Here is a 25,191-nt window from a genome sequence, read left to right as displayed (position 1 = left end):
CGTGCGCACTCGCTCGCCATCTGTCACCCTCCCCATCAGGACCTTTGAATCCTCTGATGCTGCACCCTAAGCACTCGTTTGCCCACTTTTTACTTCAGACAGATGTTATGTTTAACCTGGCTATATATTTGGAAAAGATGGGCTTTTCCAGTGCATTAGTTTGTGGCAGTAAGCCAAAGATCATGCAATTCCACTTTATCTATTCAAACAATAAAAATCCTAACATTAATCTTCACTAGATTTAATCTATTTGAAATGAATTTTTCAGAAAACTAAAAAAAAATCCTCTATCTGGAATGATCCAACAGTATAAGTTTTTATGTTCCTTCAAACACAAAATTTGTACTATATCAGAAAAATGTGGTAAAATCAAAGAATTTTCAGGAAACTGCATATTTTGAAAGATGTTGTGAAAATGTGATTATTCATTTCCACTAATCTGGCAAGCCATTATCTGGAAAATCTAACCTCATTCAGAATTTAGGCTGAAACCTGTTATTTTAGGTTAGATCTGTTTTCTAGGTTTTCCTGCCAGGTCAGGGAAAAATAGAAAACTTATACTATCACAACTTCCCTCAGTATCACCATCTCCCTCCCATTCTCCTGGGAGGATTTTGGGTTATCAAGATCACCTTTGCACTTGTTACACAGCAAATTTCCTAGTGTAACATAATCAGCCTCAAAGTCTCTTTTAGAGTTATTAAAATAGTCAAAGTAAAAACGAGTAGGCTAGCCCATATAGAGCCCAGAGCAGTCTTACTCATGCAGGGTCCCCAGGAGGGTTTTCTGCAATCAATCCATAATGGGTCCCCAATGGTATTAGGACAGCTAGTGCTTAATATCTAGGGGGAGTTGAGATGTTTCTGATTTTTGCCATTTACAGAGATATCTCAGAAACTGACTGTCAATAAATGCACATTTCTTCTGGACGTTATCCATATCTGCGACAGATGCTATGATACAAAGGCATCTTGTATCATATCTACCTTGGATAGTATTTACTGCAGTGACTGCAATTGTATGAAAATACAAACAAGATCCTACATGTTAACATCAGAGTACTGAAGCTAATGTCTAAGGCGCATACTGCTTGATTTGCAGTATTTCTTTCTTTAAATCTGATGTTTTAACATGCAGTCAACAATCAAACTCTAAGATTCATTAGAGTTATTTCAAAACTACTCTGGTCCTTCTTGCAACCAAGATCTGAATCACAACTTCCTGTTTCCTGTTTCATATATTGAAATCAATAGAACTATGAGCTCCAGTTTACCAGTGTAGCCAGGTTCACAGGCGCACTCGTAGCCATTTATCTTGTCAATGCAGGTCCCGTAATCGCAGGGATTACTCTTGCAGTCATCGATGTTGGTTTCACAGTTGATTCCTGGAAGAAAGTTGTTTTTTAGATTTAAAAAAAAAAATACTGGTGCCCAACATTTATGGTATAAATGTGAAAATCCTAGGTGACTTCCTTCTTGAGTTTTTGCATTCACAAGATTTTTAGAAAACTTGACCTTAAGATTCAGGTCACTGAGATTCAAACTCATCCAAGATTTTTAGTAGATGCAGCTGTGGTATCAATCCTACGTTGCCTTGTTTTCAAGTTATTGCATTCACAAACTTGAGTGTCCAGTGGAGTGACAACAATATCTCATCAGCCTTTTTATGGCTGAGAGGTAAAATGTTACGCTTGTATCTCCTGTGTGTGATCCTTACCTGTTGTTCCCTTGGGACAGGTGCAGATATAGCCGTTCTCCTTGTCCTGGCAGGTGCCTCCGTACCTGCACGGCTGGCTCAGACACTCATTGATGTTGGTCTCACACAGCCGACCGGTGAACCCGGGCTTGCACTGGCAGCTGAACGAGGCCAGGCCATCAATGCAGGAGCCATAGTGGCAGGGGTCAGAGTAACATTCATTTATGTCCGTCTCACAATGCTTCCCAGTGTAACCTAGGAAAAAGAGTTGATGTCCGTTTTAACTGACACATTCATTTGTGAAATGTTGTTATATTTTAAGGGTCTTGGCTCCTCTTACAATTATTATAATTTATGTTAAGCGTGAATACCTTCAGTGCACTCGCAGGTATATTTGTTGGGTCCATCTGTGCATTTGGCGCCATTTTTGCACGGCGTGCTGGCACACTCATCAATGTCTATCTGGCAGAGGTTCCCACTGAAGCCTGGAAAAACAACAAAAAGCTGTTATGTGCGCATGTGTGTGTGTGAATGAGTGCGTGTGTGTACAGACATCTCATTTTAAACCAGCCACACTCATAATCCTGAGCCTATGTTATAAGAGCTCTTAGCGAATCAGAAATCTGCATGTTAATTAACAACTGTGCAGCACTACGAGCTCCCTATTTTCTCCTTTCACTTCTTTTCAGCGCAGAGGCAAAGGGAGAGGAGATAGTGGGGGAACCGGTTCGTTTAAAATAGGGGAGGGAGGGAGAGAGGGAGAGAAATGAGGAAAGAATGAAAGTTAGGAGGCCTCCTGACCAAGGGGTGAAAGACAAAGGAGGGCCTGTCTGCTCAAAGCAGCACCAAACTGAGCCTGTTGCCTTCTTTGTCCCCCAAAACCTTTCCATCACAATGCATATTCTCCTGTCTTACTTTCACCCCTCTCCACTACCCCCTCTACTCCCTGCCCGCCTCCAAAAAGAGCTAGCTTGACCTTTGAACCTCACGGTATTGAAAGTCTTGTTCATTCAAAATCAGCCAGTAGGCTTTCTTGTTTTTCCTGGACTTATTCTCAGATATTTCCTCCTCGTCTCCTGTTTGTCACAGCTCAAAGACTAATAGGGTGTTCTCTGATGAAGAGATAAAAAGTTCTACTTCCCTCCCACCCCATCACCACAACATCACAGGAACACACAGGTGCTTAAAGCTAAAGAAAGACCAGTTGTAGATAATCCAGCGAGGAAGTATTTGTGTGGAGAGCTGCAAGCTGATTTCTCCCACTGGACTCTGCTAGAAGCATTTATACTTCCCTGAACTGCCTGCAATCAGGCGGATGAAGTGATGACTAAAATGTAGACACTGCTAACAAAGTTTTTAGAACAATGTAGTCCAAAACTATGTCGACAGCAGATTAAAGCTGATGCTACTTTAAAAATTAGAAAACTAAACACTCCAGCTTTTATTTTGTGCTACTTATATGATATAACTTATATGAATTAAGGCTGAGAGTCTACTTCTTAATTGCATCTTAACTGTTCAATTTCAAGAGCCAAAATTATGACACTTAAGTGGCCTTTAAAACACACATTTAAAGAATAATTTAGGCTAAAATTTCCAAGCAGTCAATGGGATTTTTTATAGCATGGCAAGCAAAATATTATTTTTTACTTTTTTCAAAGCTTGACGCAGATCTGTGAAAGAAGAAAAGTGTGAATTAACTCTTAAAGCTATTATTTCAAAAATTTCCAAGCTTATTAGAAAACATCACAATACCAAGTGGATATTTTCTGTTGTATGTATGTAAAGATTTAAACGCTACAAAAGGGTGTTTTATGTGACATGTTGTTGTTATTTTTGGCATTACTTGTGCTTTTAGTGTTGAAAAGTGCTATAAATCAAGACCAGCAGTTTGCAGTCTGATAGGGACTGTGAGTTTACAGCAGCAACAACAGTCTTTGGTACAAACTGCATGTTTCTTAACAGGAATGTCACGGTTCTGTTCTCCAACAGCACTCCTGACATTAATGAAAAGATTTTCTTTCCCAGATGCATAAGTATGCACACACACAAAGGATGAAGTGGAGATGCAACCACGCACAGGGTTGTGCACATCGCACACCTCAGCAGCCAAAGCGGGATTTATCCCCAGACTGCTGGAATCAGACATTTCAATGGCTCTCAGCGGGGTTTCCATGGCTATTCCATGTACAGAAATGAAAAGGGGGACCCTCGCCTTGGGCCTGGCTCGCAACAGGGACAAATTTACATCTCAACTAGAGCGGTTAAAACCCCTCCCCCTCTTCTACCCTTCCTGCTTCGGCATAACGGTCCGTGCATCTCAACACTACCCACTTCTCCACACACCCTCCCAAAAAAACACTTCCACCACCACCACTTTGTGCTGCTTCCTCACACAGCCCTCGCTCACTGTCACACACAACGAGTTTTCTTAGGCGCTAAGCTCTTGTGTTCACTCTTGTAGCCCCCTCTCTCTATTAATTCCAAAGCTTTCTTGTTGTGGATGTCTTTTTTTTATTTCTGCTTTTCCTTCTTCCTTTCTTTTTCTCTCAACAGGAGGAATCTTTCTCCACCCAGGCTGCCTTTGATCCACCCAACTCTGAGCTCTGCTATTTTCCTTTTCCAAAAAGAAGAAGAAAAAAAAAAATCACTTCCACCTCAATGATCCCAGTGAAAGAATGCAAAACAAAAAAACACATTTGGGGAGTCTATAGATCCTTCCTTTCTCTTCTATCTTTTTTTCTATCCAATATTCAGAAGTTGCATTCCTTTGCTCCTGAACAAAACATCAATACCTCATGTACAAACAGTGAAGCTCCTGTAAGAGTTTTGAAAAAACCCACATACCTCAAAATAGGCTGAATAACTACCTCATTTACAACCACAACACAGAAAATGTCACTTTACACACTGTGGCAGCAGCTCTGCCATCTCTTATTAGCTCTCTGTTGTTCTCAGTCGTAATCACAAGCCTTGCTTAGTTTCTGCTCGATCATCAGACTTGATAAAAAGGATAACAAACTTGTTCAAAAACTTCAAACTTCCTCAAGCCTTTCCTTATAGATTTTCTTTTACCGCTTCTCCTCAACTGCTGCGTATGTGCGGGGCTACCCGGGCCAGCATAAGCTCGCCTCAGGGCTGGGATTAGTGCCCGTCCAGATCAGTGTTTGTGTGTGTGTGTGTTTGTGTTTGAGAGGAGAAGAGAGCGAGACAGAGCGAGATCAGCCTCTGTGCCCCCTGGCCCCACGCCCTCTCCCTCCTCCCCCCTCCGCAGCGGTACGGCAGCCTCACCTGTGGGGCACTGGCAGTGGAAGGCGTTGGTCTTGTCGATACACTCGCCGTTGTTCAGGCAGGGGCTGCTGGCGCACTCGTTCGTATCGATTTGGCAGAACTCCCCCTCGTAGCCTGGCCAATTAGCAAGGGAGGACCGTGAGGGAGATTTGATTGGAGACACACAGTTAGAAGCACTTTCACACTGCAGAAATATACCGCTACATACTGGGTTTAAATGATACAAAGATCTCAGGAATATAACTAAATATTGTTTTATGAGTTTCTCAATTAATTATCAAGTTGTTGGTTTATAAAACTGACCCCAATTTATGTTAAGCTAAAGGTGATGTCATGTAAAACAGCTATGAACTGAAAATACCGAAGTGAAATATATTTGTAACTTTTCCTCTGAATGTGACTTTAATCATAACTTTACTGTTGATCACACTTAGTTAACAGATTAACTAATTCAGCTCTATTTTCTTATGTTTGCTGCATTTTATTGGAGTCTTTAAAATCACACAAATTCAATCAGAATCCACGATGATGTCGTCGAGCTGAAAGTCTGACCATCAGCCCAAAACTTAAAAATAACTCAGTCTAAAAAGTCAAAACTGCAAATCTTCACATTTTAGAATTTGTAAAAAGAAATTTAATTAATTAATCAGCTAACAATTTCCAGCTTCTAAACAAACCCATTCTGAAAGGAAAACTAAGTCATTCACATGGGTTTTATTTGTTGACTTTAATCGTCCAATTAGTTATTCTACTATTATTCTTAACTCCCATGAACACAGCAAATTACATGACATGCAAAAATAAAAATACACACACACAGGGCAACCTCCACATTAGACGTACAGGAGCTGCACAGCCACGAAGCTCCTGCTGCAGTTTTTTGTAGTTAATGTTTATTCCAGAGGAGGTCTGGAGCTCTGCAGTTATGCGACTTTTATGTGCCTCAGTGACTGTGTAACTTTGTCCTTCTGTAACTTTACATAGTCTGACACTTTGTGGCTGAGTCACTGTGAGTACCTAAATGCTTCCATTCTGCAATAATACCACTTACAGAAGAAATATCATAAATTTACTTGTTTCAAAGACTGCATCCTATTACAGTACAGTTTCTTTCACACGCTCAAATTCAGTGAGTTCTTTAAAAAGACCCATTTTTTTCCCACACACTTTTGCAAAGACAGACTGCCTGGCTAGGCGGGGGGCTTGCAGCAATTGGACTGAAAACACCTGAATTCAAAGTGTGGTCCGGTCTGTGAGAGCTGAACTACTTAAAGTTCAAAGCAAAAGCTATTTTTGATTATAGGAGACTTGTTTAGTGCATATGATTTGCTGCATTTGGTGAAATTAAGCAAAACAAACAAAATTCAAGGTAACAATAGTCAAGTTAAATGTATTCATATGGGACATATTTCCCTCAAAGGACTTTACAAATGTACACAGCAGAGAGTTCCAGAGTGGACTGTGGGAATGTGACTGAAAAAGTTGCTTCTCCACATAACCAGACATCTTACCTGGCATGCAAATACACTGGAATTTTCCTATTTGGTCCAGGCAGGTAGCCTCGTTCAAACATGGGTTCGACATGCACTCGTTGATGTCCAGCTCACACCGTGGTCCCACAAAGCCCCGCTGACACTTACACTGGAATGAGCCCCTGGTGTTGATACACTTCCCCGCATGCTCACATGGATTGGAACCTGTTTAAAAAGATCCAGGCTTTAATTTCACTTCCTTTAGCAGGTTGGTGTGTCCCTACGGATGTGAAAAGCAGCAATTTCACTATAAAAGACATTACAGGACGTTGAGTGGCTCAGTGTTGTTTGACAAAGCCAAACCAAAAGCCTCAACTGTGGGATTACAGCAATAATACCCCAGAGGGGGTTATTTACTGCAATTAGGGGTACAATTATGGGTACCAAAGTACCCATAATAGGACGAAAGAATGACCTTGTATTTTAGCTTGTATAAAGGAATTATGAACAAATGTGTGGTAATTGAAGTTTTCGTGACAGTGGTAAAGCTAAACTCTGAATACTGATGTTGAAATGTGTCTGACTGTGCAAAAGATGAGTTTTACCCAGTGAGCATTCATCAATGTCCTGATCACAGGAAGCTCCAACATATCCCGAGGGGCAGGTACAAAAATGATTTCCCGTGACGGGGTTGGTGTCACAGTTGGAGCCCTTCTGGCATGGGTTGCTGATGCAGGCATCATCCAGCTGGCAGAGCAGACCTGGTGCAGAGGACAAAAATAAGGACTTCATTATATATCCAGTAATTTCAATCAACTTCAGCTTTACTGGGTTAGCTCACACAGTTTGTGTCAGATTAAGTTTGCACAACAGTTGTATTTAACTTAAGAAGCAGAAGTTTCTGCTGCCATGCACTAAGATCGAAATTCCACAAACCTGTGCGGCCAGGGGGGCATTCACAATAGAACGAAGCTACCCGGTCGTGGCAGGTGGACCCTTGATGGCAGGCCGCACTGGCGCAGTCATCGATGTTCTCGCTACAGTCGTCCCCGGTCCAGCCGTTCACGCACACGCACTGGTAACTACCATAGGTGTTGTGGCATGTGCCGCCATTTTGGCATGCGTTGGGCATCAGCTGGCACTCATCGACGTCCTCTCTACAGAGCTGGCCTGTGAAGTGGAAGCACCAGGATAAGTGGGTGTATGTCCCCAGACAGGTTTCTTCACTGACTCATATAGTAAAGCAACAACATACAGACCTGTAAATTCTGGTTTACACTGGCAGTTGTAGGTGTTGACTCCATCCACACAGGTCCCTCCATTCTGGCATTCATGATTTGGACAATCATCAATGTTTTGGCTGCAGTTTTTCCCCGTAAAACCTGACATTAACAAAAAAAGAAAAAACAGCTCTCCATTAATTTGCTTCAGTGTGGGTTTACATTGCATAAACTTTGCCGTCTCTAATGAGACTTTAAATATTTAGTTTCTCATTTCTCCTGGTTTGAAAACAACAATGTCCCATTTACAACAAAGGGAATTGAAACTTGCAGTTAAATGTGGTCAACTGTCTTTTCCTTACCAAGAAAAGCGAGGCTTTACCATTTTGAGGTCTGTGGTAAGCCTGCCACTCTCCTATACAGTTACACAACAAGCAGCCACTGCACTGTACAGCTGGCATCCTGGGTAAAATAAAATGCAAAGCAAAACCAGTACAACACGTAACGACGTCAGCTTCTGAAACCAAGCTAAACCACTGCTAATATATAAAATAAGCAGATGTCGGCAGCTTCCACTGCAATGTTGCTCAAATTTCGACTGAATTTTATTGTCTGAAATTTATTATTGTCATTCAGGGCTCAGTCAAACCGGCCTAGAGACTAGGGAGTGGTTGCTGGAGGATCCAACCAGAGGTTGCTACACAAAAAACCTTGTGACTGGTTTGGCTGCTAACAGATTGCCATGGTTGCAATTATTCGGTCACAAGTATTCACCATTTAGTCTCTGAGCTGTAGTGACATTTTTAATAGTGTGATGCAAACTGTAAGAGGAGAAAGTTTGCCTTCAAAGTAAAAGTCGTGTCCTCAAGCAGCAACAAACACATCAAAAGGTCTCTGCATCACACTTTTCACACTTTAACTACCACTTGATGAGTAGTTTGCAAGTGCTTGCAGACAAATTGGCATCTTCCTTCCAACATGACATGCGGGTTTGTGACTGCAACTGATCTCTAGGCCTATGTGACTGAAGCCACTACCATGCTTCTGTATGTGAAAAAAAACTGAAAAGTGTAACACAATTCCCTCTGAAAGTTCCTAGTAGTGTGTGCTTTGAATTGTGCTTTGCAGGCTAAATATTTACTGGGATGAATTCTCTGGCTGATAAATTAGCAATGCAAAATACCAACTGGCGATCGACTCAGCCAATCACACATGATCAATTAATTTAGTCACTTTACCCTAGAAGATCCCAACCCTGACTTACATGGATGTTTTCTTTTAATTACTTTAATGTATGTAATAACTTTTTAAAAAAACTGAGAGACCAACACTTTATTTTCTCTTTAGGTTTTTCAAAGAACAGACGAGGCTGCCAGTAAGACGGGATGGAAAGTTGCCACACAAATTCTTTGCGTGAATTTCTGAATTGAAAGGAAACAGAAAAAAACAAGGTGAAGTCAGTGTGTGTGGAGGTGACAGGGTGGAGGGCAGGGCCGGAGTCCCAGCAAGAACTGCTTCACTCCATCATGTGAAAAGGATGTTGTCCTTTGACCATTTCCTTACGATAAGCCCGGATGCCTTCCTGCTCTGCTTTGTTCACACACTGTGCACAACAAAGTACAAATACACTCACACACTCACACAGGGCACAGCACACACAGGAGCAGTCCGGCCTAAAATGACATCACCGCTTAATCAGCCACTCGCAGTGCTGATATTTAGGAATCACCTGACCTTGATTCAATGGGGTGTCATGGTGGCTTTAACTTCACAAACGTTAATGGATCTGATCAATCCCACCTTACCACAGCTTCTTAAACAGTACAACTTTATTTTATTCCTTTTGAAAAAAGAAACTCCTGAACAATAAAAGCCTAGAATAAAAAAATTGCTGACCTCAGTATTCAACATAAGCCTCCAGCACTGTCACTTTATTTACATGACTGAAGAAAAGCACAAGAGGCCCACTTTAGAGTGATTGTACAGCAAATGATCAAATCATTTAAGACCTGCTTTAATGCAGCTTAATGTTACCTGGCACACAGGAACATTCGTAACTCGTCTCTCCCTTCTGGATGCAGGTGCCTCCATTATGGCAGGGTGACGGGTTGCAGGGGAAGTAGCGGCTCTCACAGTGCTTGCCTATGTACTCCGGTGGGCACTGACATCGGTAGTTGCCGACCTCGTTGATGCACACCCCGCCGTTCTTGCAGGGCGATGGGTTTATGTCGCACTCGTTGACATCCTGTGTGCAGGTCATTCCAGTGAAGAAGGGCGTGCAGGTGCAGATGTACTGGAATTCAATGACGGAGCACTGTCCACTGTTGGCACATGGATTAGAGGTACAGGGGTCGGCTCGTTCACACTGCTTACCTGAAGGCACAAAGAAATTATGTGAAAGATTAAACACATTGCTAGATACAGATTTCTGGGATTTCACAACCTCAAAAAGACCCATAAACAAAGAGTGTTACTTTTGTTATCCAGTTATCTAATTTCCAATCTTATTTATCATCAAATGCACTTTGACAACCAACCATTGATTCAATATCATACCACTGTTTTATTTTACCTAACCATCCAGGTGGACAATGACACTTGTAACTCTGGAGATTGTCCAAAGCACAGGTGCCTCCGTTGCGACAAGGTATGCTGGTGCAGGGATTGACAGTCTGGCAGCGGAGGCCTATGAAGCCTGGCCTGCAGCTGCAAAAGAAGTCCACAGTGTTCCCGCTGTGGTGGCACACGCCACCGTTCACGCATGGCGAAGCGGTGCATGGGTCAGGAAACTGGCACCTGTTTCCTAGGAATCCATCACGGCACCTGGAAACAGCAGATGAGGGAGGTCAGAGGTCAGTTTCTTTATGAGAAAGATAATCCTTTTGTCATATTTAAACAATTTAATATGTAAGAAGTTTATACTTTAAGTATTAATAAAAGCCATGATAAGAACTGAGATTCTCAGCTGCTACTGCGCCACCACTAATGAGATTATGCAGTTATTATATTTTGAATCAGGGTGATGCTTGGATTATACTTTATTATGGAATATACTTTATTTTTATTTACCATTTACTCTTCATTTTTCTGAGGATGTGCACACTACTTTCCAAAGCAAGCTAATGTGCTAGAGCTAAAACTGACAAATTGCCAGTTTCTTATTTAGTTGATTTTTATTTATTAATTGGACTCCTGTTTAGCAGATTTCAATATGCATAGTAAACATAAACATGTAAACTAAAAAGGGTGTCTGTTTTAGATCTGGTAACTTTATCCTGTAAACTATATTATATAAATATTACACACCAGAACAGATACTTATGGTACCTTTCTGTACCAAAATTCTGAAATCACATTAGTACTTGTTGGCTTCAGTACCCTAGGCACCGCAAGGAGCATATTTACGGAGAAGGATTGTCTAAAAAAAAGATACTCAGATACTAATTGGTACTAAAAACTTTACTCATTTGCCAGCATTTAGAGATGCCAACAGTGCTGCCTGTGCCTCATCCTGTTAATAGACAACTCGTCCCCGTTTTTTCCCCCTCACCAGCATTTTCGCGGTACCGGCATTGACTTTGAAATTCTAGTATTGTGACAATCCTAATACACACACACTAACACAAATAATAAGAGATCAATGAATCAAACTTTTACATGAAGTCTGCAAATCCTGAAACATTTATGTCAAGACATCCTGTCATTTTCACTTCCTGTGATTTTTATTTATTTTGTAATCGTGAAAATCTCTTCATTGTGTTGGCTCCCACTTTTTCCCCCTTTACTGATATGAATTAAAGCAGTATTGGTTTTTTTTTGTAGAGAGAGTGGTGAATGTGTCACATTCCCAGTAATTTTATTAAATTCATTGTTTCCAATGTCAGCCCTAAAAAATAAAAAACACAATTCTTATTATACCTTTAGTGAAAAGTATTGTTCTATCATGAATACCAGCAATTTACCAATGATCTTTTTGTCCACAAGATGGACTAATAAATTCATAAATTTTTTTTATCGATTCAGCCAAAAGTCCACAATGCTAATATGACTTTAAACGAGCAAGGCTACCTTTTTGTGCGTATCAATCATTTGCTTGTTTTTACGACATGGCAACACAGCAATGAGAAACTATGCTTTAAATGGGACATTTGTCTTTCTACTGTCACTCCCTGTGGACAATGTGTTTGAAGCTATAAAACAGAGTGGTCTGGACAGCGAGGGGAGGGGGACAAGCTCCTGTGATGTTTCTCACAGGTTGTTTCTGAGTCATAAACGCTGCTCGGACCCCAGCGAACAAGTTCCCAGAGAGAGAGCCGCTGATCACAGAGGCACATTCACACATTTACAATTACAATGAGAGGAGCTGAAAGCATGTCCCCTGAGGATGCGCGCGGCTCAACAAAAGGGCCACACACACATACACATACCCGCACAAAGACAGACGGTGATCGCTATTTTACACATGCATACACACAGACAGAAAGATTACATGAAGGAATGTTTCACAGCTCCATGCGTATCCACAGATTTGTGGGCTGGAAGTAAAGTAAAGCCATATTTCTTGGTATGGAAAACTCTTACTCCCACTTACATCTAACAGACACACTCTGTCTTAACCAAAAAGTGATTGAGGTTTAATACCCAGCCCTTTTTGCTGCTCTAACTGACCCATAAATCCAAGCAGTTCACAGCGTTTCAAAGATTCAATCCTATTGTCAATAATGCTGGTTGGCTAGGGGCACAAAAGAAAAATCTGCGGTATTTGGAAATCTTGTTCCTAATCCGTCCTTCCCAAAAGTGGAGGTATGACAAAAGCAGCCATCATGGCACTCTTCAGCAGCTCTGAGGACTGGAATCTGCTCACTTTGACCCTTTTGTCAGCACTCATTCATCCTGTGGACAAGGCAGCATCTATGCCACAGTTTGAGCTGCAAGCCAACATTATGGCAACTTCAAAGCACCATGCCACCACCTCAGTGCTCGTTATTCTGTCTTCCCCAGAGAGGATTTGCTCACGCATCAGACAAGATGATGGGCAGGGGATGAAGTGAAAGACACTGCAGTGCAACCACTCAAGATTGATGAAAGATTTCTGAAAAGTGAATTCCCATGTAGCGGAAAACTACATAGAGAATGTTCTAAAATGCAGATTTGTTTTATGCACATGCCTGACCAGTAAGAGTTTTCTTTCTGTTGTTTTGTTCTCACACAAAAACCATTGTGCACAAAGCATGAAAGACATTAAAAAAAACCAAATCGCTCTCAAATACCTGACCCGAGCCAGCCAGTCTGTTAGCCCTGAGGGGCTGACAGGACCCTGTCCCCAAACATTCCCAGGGCGTCCACCCTGTGTGTATGTTAGTGTAGGTGGGGCCGAGCTGTGGACCCTGTGCAGGGACAGGCGTGTGTTTAGACAGGGTCTCCCCCTCATGGGATTAGACAGCCTTAGGACTGTGGCAAAGAAAAGAAAACATGACATGCTAGGCTGCCAACTGCATAAACAGTAGCAGTGAGTGGTGGCATGTCACCACGTCTAGAGCGAAGAGTGACACCTTGCATGCTTGTCATTTAGTCTGAGGGCATTTATAAAAGTAGACCTACTCGTTCCAGCTCTATATTTTTATTCATGGACTCTAGCAGAGAGCATTATGTGATTCACAGTGAAAAATAATCCTTATTTATTAACACCAGGTCAATGTGATTTGTTTGGAAGAAGCCAGCTTTCTTCTGACTGGCTGCTTGTATCATGAACAAAAGGTTTGAACAGAGTGGGTGGGGCTTCTGTGCTCAGAGTCAGAGCTGTGTGCCTGAGATAACCATATTAAGTATATCTGCTGTAAATGACATCACACAGAGCCAAGAGTAAAAAAATACAATAAACTGTTGGAAACCAAGCCTTTTCTGAAGACTAGCTTTTCAAAGAAAGTAAAACGTAAAATGTCTAGCTATTAATTATATAAAAAATTCACTAATTTTCCACAAATTACTTTACAATGTGCAAATGAGACACTTTGTTATTATATCCATCATTTAGTCAATTACAAGGTCCTCTCAAAGACACATAGTCAATATCTTTGATGGAAAACGTTTAATCTGTCAAAACATTGTAACACTATTTGATTAATGATCTTAAAATACTGCCGTTTCTCTTACAGTAAAATTGTTGGCAACTTTTCAGGACACATTGTTTCCAAATGCCAGTAAAAGACACATAAATCTTTCACACCTAGAAAAGAGGCAAACCCTGGTCTGACGCTAAGGAGAATTACCAGACTGAGCCATTAGACTTGACTTACGCACATAAAATGCGTCTTGTCCCGCTGACCTCTGGGTTTTTCCAATCTGAACCAAGAGAAATGCTCAATCTGTCATGAACTGTCAAATAAACTTAAATAAGCAACACTGAAAACTTCTAAAAAAAAAAAAAAAAAAAAAAAAAAAAAGTAAATTCATATTTAGTAGTTACAAGTACTTCAGACTGTTTATGCAGCAGCAACACTGACCTAACCTGATAAAACAGCTGTACATTAAAATCTATGGACATTCTTCCACATAGAGCATCTCTATTTAACCCGACAGGGGACAGTGGAAGTATGTGTGTGTTGCAGTGAGTCGGGGGGGGGGGGGGATTGGCCAAGAGAAAATTTGGCTGCTAGAAGGCCAGTCCAGCTAAGCCCCAGCGGTGGCGGGTGCTGAGGTCGTGAGGCGCCACACGAGCTCGCTGGAAAAAGGCCGCAGGGAGCAGGTGCGCATGTTAATGAGGAGACAGCAGCTGCTACCCCGGCCAGTCATCCCCCCCTCCCTTTTACCCCTTGTCTCCCATATCCCTAACACTTAGCCTCCTTCCTTTCCATGGCACCCCATCTGACTACTGTCCTCAAACACTAAGAGAGATGAGGGCCGTGCACTCATCTCTCACAAAAATACATGCATTATGTTGTGATTTGCTATTTTTTTAAACTAGTTGTTTCTGTCTTGAGATATTTATTGAGTAACATACTGTAAAAAATTAAAATACCAATCAAAAGAATGGAAATTTAAGGACACAAAGTTAAATAACATCTTGAGTTGGACATTTTTTTACAGTGTTGGTATTTGAATGAATGCCCCCCACCACCCCACAAATACTTAGCAGTAAAAATGAGGAGTGAGAGAGGCATAGAAAGGAGAGCGAAGGATGAGTGGGCCCATTGTTTTTCCTCCCCATTCAGCGCTGACCACAGGCCGGGCGTATTCAGCTGTTAGACCTCCTCTTTCCTCTTCTTTCTCTCTCCCCCCCACCCCCCCAAAAAATAAAAAAATCTTTCTCTGAATCGTCCTTCCACTATATGTGCTCACTCCTGATTTCTTTTTTTTCACTTCCTCTGTTCAAAGCTGTATGGCTGCTGGCATCCACTCGCTCCCCTCTGTGCACTCTCTTTCCCTCCAAAACCCCCTCTCTCACCCCTTTTCTCCTAAAACCCCTTCTTTTCATTTGTAAGACAGCACAGTCGGATTTATAACTCGCATCTGCTTAATGCTCATCCTCCCAAAAGTTTCTTCCAAGATATTCCAAGCTGCTCTGCAACTTTTTTTTTTGTGGTCTGCAATGCTGGAGGCCAAGCATAAGGCAAAAGAAAAGCTAAAAGTCCAAAACACACACACAGACGCACATAGACAGAGACACACAGACATGCACTGGGACAAACAAAGACGTCTGAGAGAAAGGAAACTGGAACTGGTTTGGTTTGGTTTTCAAGGAGAGAAAGGCAGAAAGGAGGCAGAAGGAATTTTCTGGTGTTTACGCTAAAGAGCCTCCTGTCCTGATTCTTAACCTGAGAAACCTCAATAGGGGCTTGCTGGCAGCTTCCCTTTATGGGTCTTGGAAAAGACTTGCACTAGCTTTTGAAACCGGTTTCTGCCCTCACAAAAACAGCTCTGCATCTCACACCAAGGTCTAAAAGACAAACAGACAGAGCCCCTTGCACCCTTACCTCAAAGCACGTGGACACACTATTCAAACACACTCCGGCTGGGATGCTAGCATTAAGTCAACTGTAGCACACGCTCGACAAAGAATGTTAACAGTTTGCTCTTTAACTTGGCGATAGCCTGTCAAGTACACACTCAGCACAAAACAGCTTTTACGGGCATCAATTTTAACTGCCTCGATAAGAGCCCAAACACATAAAAAAGGTGGGTAAGACAAAAGATATTCAACGACTCTTTTATCAAGTCTTGGCTGTGTTCAAAACAAACAGAGCAAAGCAGCTGCTTCAACAAGTGAAATCTGCCCGGCCCGGGGAGCGGGATAATCTCAACAGCAGTCGATAAACTGGGCTGCTAGAAAGATAAATAAAGAAGACATGAAAAGTGGAGCACAAATCAGAAGCTGAGCAAATATCAGGTGTTTGGGAGGTATCGTGTAACTGCAGCACAGCAGTGGAATTATCTCCGCGGTAAGGCCGATACTGTTATTATCTTTTCTGTCATCCCTCCCCAGCAGCCCTCATTGTTCTCCTCTGCGCTCATTCCCGGGCCGTCTCTTCTTCAGTCGCTGCCGCTGTAGCCCGTGGCAACAGGTCTGCACCACTGATGGGATGCATAACAGGGCCGGGCGGCGGCTCGAGCCTGCAGCAGATGTTGTGGTGACATCTGACCCTCGGCCAGGCGTCACTCTAAAGGGGTTTTCCTCAGTGCCGAGCCAATCTGCCATCTGCCATCTTTCTGAGGTCACACACAGATGGGAGAATGTAATATGTAGGCTACACATGTGCACTGTATACAAATAAAAACCTAGAATAAGCAAAGAGATTTTGGCAGCTGTATGGGCCTCGCTTTATGTGCTCTTTAAGAAGCTTAGTGAATTAGGTTGTGTATTTATTCAATTACTGTGGCATGTAAAGCTCTGTGAGAAACAGATCACTGTCTGGTTACATTTCCATTAGCAACTTCATCAGGATTTTTTTAGGATAATTCTTTGTTTCTCTTGATCTGCTGAGTATTAAAAACACCCGTCTCATTTTCCAGTAACATTTTCAAACACATAAAGACATTTAACTTACTATCATGGAAGAAACTGGAAAAACTGGAAGCTAAAACTAGGACTTTGTTGGCATTTTGGTATGATAGATTATAACAGTATTGGAATAGCCCATTCAGCCACCTTCTTTATGGCTTATAGATTCTGAATGCCAGTCAACAGAGCTGCATGTGAGAACACGAATGTTTAAATCACTTGGATTGGACATTAATCCAGAGATGTTCCTGGTACCTAATTTACTAGTCTGATTAAAAAAGCACCAAGAAAAAGTCAAAAGTGATTTAAATGGCTTGTCTTTAATCAGTCGACTTCCGAGTAAAGATGCCTGCATGATGTACAGCTGTGCAAATGCGAGAACAAATCAATATCCTGTACGGTGTATTCACAGGGAGCAAGTGGCTGTCATGTGTCCTGCCACCTGTATTTCCAGCGGTGAGAACATGTCTGAAGTGGACGATCCCCTGATGTGTGAAACATACAAGGAAGGACCACTGGAGACAATGGTTTGTCACGTTTTTCCAAGTTTCTTTAACTACTTGTTTTTCTCTTCCCTATAAGTTTGACTAACTGACCTTGTGTCTAGGAGTCAAATTATGTAGTTCCTCTCTCTCCCCCTCCCCTTATCTCTCCTGTCTCCCCACCACCTTATCTCATTTCCTGGCTGTTTGGTTCATGTCTGGTCTAAGTCCCCTTTGGTCTCATCGGATCTGTTTTAGTAGCACTGCCCAGGGGTGAAGGGGCACTCTCCCCTCCTTTCCACGACACTTACCTCTCTCTTTCTTCCTCTCCTGTGTTTTCCCAGCAGTCTGCATAGTAGCAAACACCTCTTTAACACATGCATTCGGCTTGAATCACGCAAATATAAATAACTCTTCACTAAAACCGAACCTGGCACAAAAACCAGGCTTGTTGTTTGTTGTGGAAATGAAACCAAAGTTACCATCAAATCCCAACTGGCTACAGAAATTACAGGGGGAAGCGCTTCCACTTCTTGCCCTCTCTTTACATTCATCCTTCTTTTCCTCCCTCTCTAATCGTACAGGAGAGCTGACCTGGCCAGCACACATCTGGCAGCCTTCATTAGAGACCCTGTTTATTTGGGAGCAGTATAGCCCATGGGAAAGAACAAGCTCCCCTTTGGAAAAAAAACTCAGTGTGTGTGTGTACGCATGTCATGAGCGTAATAGCAGCTCTAATGACTTCTGCTACTGCCACTTTACGAGGCTGGGAACCACTTAAGGGCTTCGCGGGTGTCTGAAGGTGTAACTGACAGCACAACGGGATCCTCAGGTTGTTACTTCAAGGGTGAGCCAGAGCATGAAAAATTGTCCATCATGTACATCGCTGTTAAACTGTTGGCTGTTAAGACAACCCTGCGTGAGTACTAACAGCCACAAAACAAGGTGAAATGACTGTAACTTCCAAACAGCCAATGTTTAATAGTGAAAGTTTCTACTGTTCAAAAGGACTAATACAGGTTTTCCTTTTAGTTTTTTCCAGCCTCTTTCTTATCAGATTATCAGGTTGATTTAAGAGTGAGAGCTGTCCCTGCATATACTTCAAATAATAGAAAACTTGCACCTTTGGCTTACTTATTTACTATTTTGTTCCTGTTTGCCAAGTTTCTCATGTCAGTCCTGTTATTTTAAACACTGAAGGCAGCTAGTAAAACATGATGATTATCAGGCGTTTTCTACCTTTAAAAGGAGCATTTCTTCTGTTATTTCGAAACATACATACAAGATAACACCAAGATTAAACCTACTGATGGTTGAAGCAAGTTAATTCATCACTGCAATGCAATGCTCTGATCTAAACCACAATGGCTGCACCTGCAGTCCACCCTGCCACCAAGGAACAGAGAGGAACGCAACAAGGGGCTCAAAGATGTCCTCAACAGAGGCTCCACCACACAACATACAGGACCCAAAGGATGGACTTCTGAGATCCTGGTGGCAGTCACAAAGAACACCTCCAGAACTCATGTGTCCATGCTCTACAGCTTTGTGTTGGCATGAGGGGGAAATACAGAACATTTGGTTGTAATACTGTAACTTTTTAATGTTTATTTGCATTACATTTCTAATCTTTAAATATTGTATCAATGTTAGAGCTTGAGAAATATCTCCACCAATGAATACAATCGAAATTCACCTCCACACCTCCCCTTCAGTGTCCCCACTGAATAAAACCCCCTGCTTTAATGTAATAAAAAACAAAGTTAGATTAGATTTGATCACTTCATTATATTTGGTGCACTCACAGAGAGCGCAGGCCTTTCTATCAAAGGCAAATTCTGACCACTCCCAAACAATCCTAGCACACTGTGATTCCTGCTGAAACTTTTAACCCTTGAGCAAATCTGTATTTTTTATTTTTTGTTGCCATGTAAAAGACACTAATATCAGTCCTACAATCTGCATTACTGCTGAATAAACTGCTCTGGTTCACGATAAAGGCATCACACTCCACTCTCTTAATTATTCTGTGTGTGAGTGTGACTGCAAGCTAAAAGCACACCTGGCAGACAAAGTCATTTTTCTATGTGAAGCTGAATGGGCAAAGCCACAAGTAATCATGGGTATTATGGAGCATGCTGCTGTGTGGGAGAGTGCGTGTCCCTCCTAGTTGTTATACTATAACCCAAAGACAGGTGGTCTGGCGGAAGGAAAATAAAAGAAATGAGGAAGTGTGGTTTGGAGTGTGCAAAGCTTCTTTGTCTCTCTCTCTCTCTCTCTCTCTCTCACACACACACACACACACACACACACACACACACACTGACTGTCAGTCCTCTTAGCCTATGATCAAAGTTTATGTGATTTGTCTTGGCATATGCCAAACAGGGGGGCTCAAATATCACTAATCCTCGGCACTGAGGTTCCCCACCACCAAGTCGCTTCAGTCAGCCAGAGCTCTCCTCTCACTAGGCGGACTCGAGCCAAAGGGAACCTAACACTGGCAGCAGTGGCCATATAAAAGGCTTGCACTATGTGCTTCTCGTTGTGTGATGATATGATCAGATACGGCACCTTTTCTTCCCTTAGGCCACTTGGATTCTGCTTCCTGACTCTGAATAGAGGTGCAGGGGGGAGTGGAGAGCATGCGGGGGAGGCTAAGATAGACTCATCTGACTGGAGTGAACAGAGGTGCCATTGAAGAATGCCCAGAACCGGAGAGACAAGGGCTCACTTTCACTGAAGGTGGATCTAATACTGTAGCAGTTGCACATACCAGCAAGGAATTAACGACTGGCTGTTATCCGAGGCAACGTTCGCTCAAAATGCCAACAAATGAGCAGATCCTAACAGCAGGATTAAACTTCTCACATTTTCAGAGCCTAAATTTGTTAACCCCTTTCAAGAATCAAAGGAGCAGATATGGCTACTTAGTGTCGCTGGGAGCACAGGTGTGAAGGCAGGTGTGTTCTTAACGATAAATTAGAAATAAACAGCTTTGCCCGTATTTTTTTTCAGGGAATTTCCAACCAGCTCAGTGTGTGCAGACTGAAAATGGAAAACTTTATGCACAGCGCTTTCAAGCTCATAAATTGAGAGCGGAGCTTAAGTTTTGGAAACAAACAAACACACAGATGCATCTCAGCAACAAGTGGGCCAACTTAGTTTACTCACAAGGACTGTTGCATGCAGTTGAAAGTTGCAAATGAACAATATCAAGGCGTCATGTTGCTATGTTTAGATCTTAGATTCGTGCTTGGAACTTGGTCCTTTGTGTATGATACACTTATAAACTTTTGATAATTAAATACCTGGACAAAGAGTTTTTGTCCCCCTAAATGCCAGAGGGCTTTTAATATAAATTGTTTGCTTTAAATTGCACAATTGAGCTACAAAATGATCAGTAATAGTCACCAAACAAAGGGAATTAGAAGGCAGCTTCAAACAAGGGCCAGCTACCTTCTGCAGCTGAAGTAAATAAAGGCACTGGATGCTGCTATAGTCGAGAGATGAGAGTGGGTCTATAGTATTCATCTGGCCAAACTCCGATCCTTCACCTACTATGCAAACTTAAACCCTTGCAACAGCTCACCACTTCACGCTGCTATCAACATGCTTTCAGCTGCGTTTTTTCATCACTTTGACCAGCTAACGGTGAAAGTATGTGATCTCTCAGCAGCATCCTTCCTCGCCCCTGTCCCAGCCTGACATCTCTCAACTCTCAGGAAAGAGAGGGAGCTCTGCTGCAAGCCGCTTTGATTCTGGCCATTGTGCCACTGGAATCTGTGAGTTATTTTTCCTAGTCTGGATTGGCTCAGCTCTGTCACTGCCTTCTGCTGCTGCCAAGCCTACACAGTAAATGAGAGGCCTCCTCGAAGCTCTCTGGAGATAAACTTCAGTTGGGATGTCATTGGGCCAAGCCAGATACGAGGATGAGGTATTTATGGCATGGCATGTCAAGTAGGCATCTTTGACAAACTATATAAAACTGAACTATCCAATGCCACTTACTTGACCTCGATATAGCACTTGAGTTCAAGAGTGGCAGCTAATTAGTTGAGGAGAAACCCAGACTGTAATTCTGACAAGCATGAAGAAGAAAAACACAATCTGTGAGCTGAGAATGTTGTAAACATTTAACTGATTAAAAAAAGCGCACATTAATCATCATCTTACACCTATTTTTACACTAAGCTTCAAACAGGATCCACCTGGTTGCAATTATTTCTCGCTGTTCATGTCGTGATACTTCCAGCTGTGCTGCTTTAACAAGAGCTGAAGCACTGGCTGGATCAACCCACTTACTATGGAAGTCATCAATCTTGGAGAATGAGGTTCATGTAAAAAGAGCGATAGCATCAGTAAATGTCTCTCTGAGTTTTGGAGCTGTAGAGTGAAGCAAGAAGCTGGTTTGTTAATCTCTTACACTGGTTCACTTTGAAGATCAGCTTACTGGCCAATTAACCTGCTAAGTACTTAGCATTGTATATAGTGTTTTAGGTTCTGGGAAGCTTTTTAAAGGCTGAGAAAATGACTTGTGGCATTTCATCAGTGAGAGACTTACATTTTTTTAAAGCAAAATATTGTGTTAGAGGCAGAATTCGATTAAAAAAAAGAAAAGAAAAAAAAAAAGAGTTCAGCAGTGCAGTTTCTTGCATCATGTAGTAAAAATCCAGTGACTTGGTCTGCCTAATACTAGGAACTGAAAGTCTACAAGTATATAACAGCTTATCCTGCATTGATTCTGTGCATTTTTCATCTCTTTTCAAGTTCTAAAACTTGCACACAGGACTTTGTACAACAGCGACTGTGTAGTAATTCAAGGTGCCCTTAAATGTCGCTCTAAATCTCTACTTTTAACAATATTAAATTTACTCTTGACATTGAGAAACTACACACATTTATATGCATAAAGCCTAACAATTTTCTCTGAGTAAATTCTTCTTAACTTCATATCACTGTGAATAACATATTGGAATAGAAATGCAAGCAAAACCAAATGCCCAGAGCTACCTTTCAGAAAAGATGGAATCGAAAGCAGTTACTGTTTTATTGTCTGTTTTATGTCTATTTAGACAGTCTGCCTGACCTCGGAGAACCTTTGAACTTTATTTTTTTGGCCCTCTGGTGGCGTGGTGACAACTAACACAATGAGGGAGAAAACACCGAAACACACAAAGGCATGCTGAACCTCGTGTGCCCGCTCAAACCTTTTCAAAACCGCGACGATGCCCATCTCCATGTTTAATTGGAGACGTCTGAGAGGGAAGACAGTGCAGGGGCACAATGATTGCTTTGTGGCTCAGTGAGGAGGTGGGGTGGGATTGGGTGGGGGTGAATACACAACAAGACCAAATTAAGATGTGGCAAAGGGCCAAGATCGCTGCCAAGGTCTTTCAGTCCCAAAGCTGTGACCTGGCCAGCCCAATCACTCGGCGGTCACCGGTCTTTGCGACAGTAAGGTGACACTGGCTGATGCAGCTCATGCCAGGGTGGAAATAGAGCCAAGGAAGGCTATTGTTGCGGGAGCATGTTGTCGGAGCATCTGAAGTGAAAACATCTCAAAACACAAAACTCTGCAGACAAAATGCAGAACTCGTCCCCATTTTTAGCAGGTTAGAAAATCCTCCAGCCTCTGCCATCTGTCCAGGGGACCGAGAGAGAGAGAGAGCACTGAGGGCCATTGAGGAGGGGACCAAATCCCAGGAGAGAGGAGGGGGGGTTGTAGGAGGACAGGGTCTGAGGGTCTCTCTGGGAAGCCTCACCCAGATTAGTCACACAGAATTAATCGTAGGGGAGAACAATGGTCGCAGAGCTTCTGGCAAACCCAGCTGTCGCTTCGTGAAAGAAAAGAAAAACAAGATTTAGGGCCGCGAGAGTTTGGCTGCAGAGGAGAGAGTGTGGTGGCAGTAACACACTCTCTCTCATCGGGTGACCCCTGTCCTCATCAATGTCCACTCAGTTTCTGTCTCAGCTCGCTGGCCATTTGCCTCCCAGAAGAGTAACAATAAAAATGAAAAATAAAATAAATCTCATAGATTCCACAATCCCACATCTCTTCCATGCAGATGTTTCTTATTATTCTTTGGCTTAAAAAAAAAAAGTAAATGCAGTTGTTGAACTTACTTGCACTCTTCATTGCCATCTACAGTTGTTTGACATTTCCCCTGGTTCAAACACGACTCCGCCTGTTTGGAGCATCTCAGACCTGCAAACAGAAAGTTTTAATACTTGTGTGCTTTCCTCACACTCCTCTGAAATCACTGATTATTGCCTGTACAACAATCCCTCCAGGTGTTGCAGAAATAACAGCTTCCAAATATGTGTGTTTCTCCCCATAAATGTAAAATCTAAGTGTGAATCACATGTTGTAGTTTAGCTGTCCTAATTTAAAAAAAAGACTGTGCCATCTCGGGGAATAACACAGCTTTGCGATACTATTAAAACACACAAACGCGCTCACACTGCTCCCAATCCAGACTGCAAAGGCATGCGTTTACACACTAGTGAGAAAAAGTTGAGTGTTTGCCGGGCAAGTGCTCAAGAGCTGCCTGCAGACCAAAAATGCACAAACTGATCCAGGAGAGGTGAAATCGTAAAGGTTTTGCTAAATCCAACAGGTGCAAAAAATAAAAAAAAGTTAATTAGCAGATGAACCCTGCAGGCGGCAATAAAGTTGAGAAAATTCTGCACTTTAGTTTCAGTTCACAGAAAAGTGGGCGCATCAAGATCAATTCACACACGTTTGGACATTTTACAGACTAAATATTCATAAAAGTGATTTTTTTCCTCAACTTTCTCAAGCAGGAAACTACCACCGAGAGATTCCCCCGCCACTCACCTCGTGTTACTCCTATCAGCGACAACAAGAAAGTTAGTTTGACAAACAAAATATGCATTCCTTCTGGTTTAAAATGATTGTACAAATCCACGTGGGTTTTTTCATAGATCCGATAATGTGTCTTCCTCTTCGACAGTGAAAATACAAAAACTATTTCAGTTCATCCTTGAGTAAGGTCCACAGAGAGAGAGAGAGAGAGTTAAAAAAAAACAGTAACGCTGAACTCCGAGCATGAGATGTTGTCACTTCGGGTCCCGAGTTGGGAATGATCTGATCTCCATCCGCCGCTCCGCACCGAGGGGCGTTTTTCTTCCACGGACACATGAACAATCACTCAGTTGGTCCCCAGACAGGCGCAAGCTGCACAACTTGATAAAGTGACAGTAAGGAAGTTTGTTTGTGTTTCCCCCGAGCGGTTTTCCCATGTAGTGAGAGGTTAATTAACACGTCTGGATCATTAGTCCTGCAGATTACATCAAGTATTTACAGTGGGAGTTAAAAAGAAACTGTTGGGCACTTTAAAAAAAGGACTGGGCGTTAATCCAGTCGATCTATGAATTATCTTAGTCCTTAACAGCTTAAATAAAGTCAGGCTCTACTTCTACTGGGGTTGCTTTATTGTACTTTATGCCAGTTTAACGTGGTTAAACGACTTCACAAGCCTTATAGTTTTCTATTTTTAATCATAGTGACAGCACGACACAGTGCTAATATATTTAGCAGGCTACATTTAATTTGCCTTTACTGTAAAACATTACACAAACTCAGGGAAAATAAACATGAACATTATTAGTCAGCGTAATATTTCAAATGCTGGTAGTCCTGATTGGAGTCTTTTAATTTGAAAGGGTTGCCTTGAGTCAATGCATTCACTTTTTAAAAAAATAAAACATGCTGATTTTTACTTAATTCACTTTTAGTAGATAGCTTTCATTGTTACTCTGCGACCTAAGATGCTATATGGTACAAAATACATTAAGTGATTACGCATTTTTATAAACACTTTTACAAAAGCTGCTTATACATGAATAGACTGGTAATAATACAACAGCATAGTGTTGTATTATCATGCATTTTCACAGGACAACTCTCTTTCTACAGAGGTCGAAGTGATACCCAGTAACACCTTTTTGCATATAAAAAAAAGTTGAACTGTAAACCCAACTCTGAAAACAGTACATGGTTGATAATG

At 41.9% G+C, this 25,191-nt stretch overlaps 1 protein-coding gene across 1 annotated transcript in view; it reads right to left on the bottom strand.

The window, feature by feature from the left end:
* The window catches only part of LOC134638369 (neurogenic locus notch homolog protein 1-like), a 40,990-nt gene extending 16,745 nt beyond the window's left edge, over positions 1–24,245 (bottom strand). Inside the window, exons 1-12 of the mRNA XM_063488878.1 lie at positions 24,000–24,245; positions 23,285–23,366; positions 10,251–10,501; positions 9,713–10,051; positions 7,718–7,840; positions 7,395–7,628; positions 7,064–7,219; positions 6,498–6,683; positions 4,987–5,100; positions 2,067–2,180; positions 1,717–1,950; positions 1,274–1,384 (exon numbers count right to left, since the gene is read on the bottom strand). Coding sequence (XP_063344948.1) covers positions 1,274–1,384; positions 1,717–1,950; positions 2,067–2,180; positions 4,987–5,100; positions 6,498–6,683; positions 7,064–7,219; positions 7,395–7,628; positions 7,718–7,840; positions 9,713–10,051; positions 10,251–10,501; positions 23,285–23,366; positions 24,000–24,057 — 2,002 coding nt within the window. The 5' untranslated portion in view covers positions 24,058–24,245. The remainder of the gene's footprint in view (positions 1–1,273; positions 1,385–1,716; positions 1,951–2,066; positions 2,181–4,986; positions 5,101–6,497; positions 6,684–7,063; positions 7,220–7,394; positions 7,629–7,717; positions 7,841–9,712; positions 10,052–10,250; positions 10,502–23,284; positions 23,367–23,999) is intronic.
* Between the last annotated feature and the right edge of the window lie 946 nt (positions 24,246–25,191).

Source organism: Pelmatolapia mariae, linkage group LG12 (assembly GCF_036321145.2).
Source record: "Pelmatolapia mariae isolate MD_Pm_ZW linkage group LG12, Pm_UMD_F_2, whole genome shotgun sequence".
NCBI classification, from domain to species: domain Eukaryota; kingdom Metazoa; phylum Chordata; class Actinopteri; order Cichliformes; family Cichlidae; genus Pelmatolapia; species Pelmatolapia mariae.
Note: the sequence above shows the minus strand (reverse complement) of the source record. Positions and strands in the feature narration are given on the sequence as shown.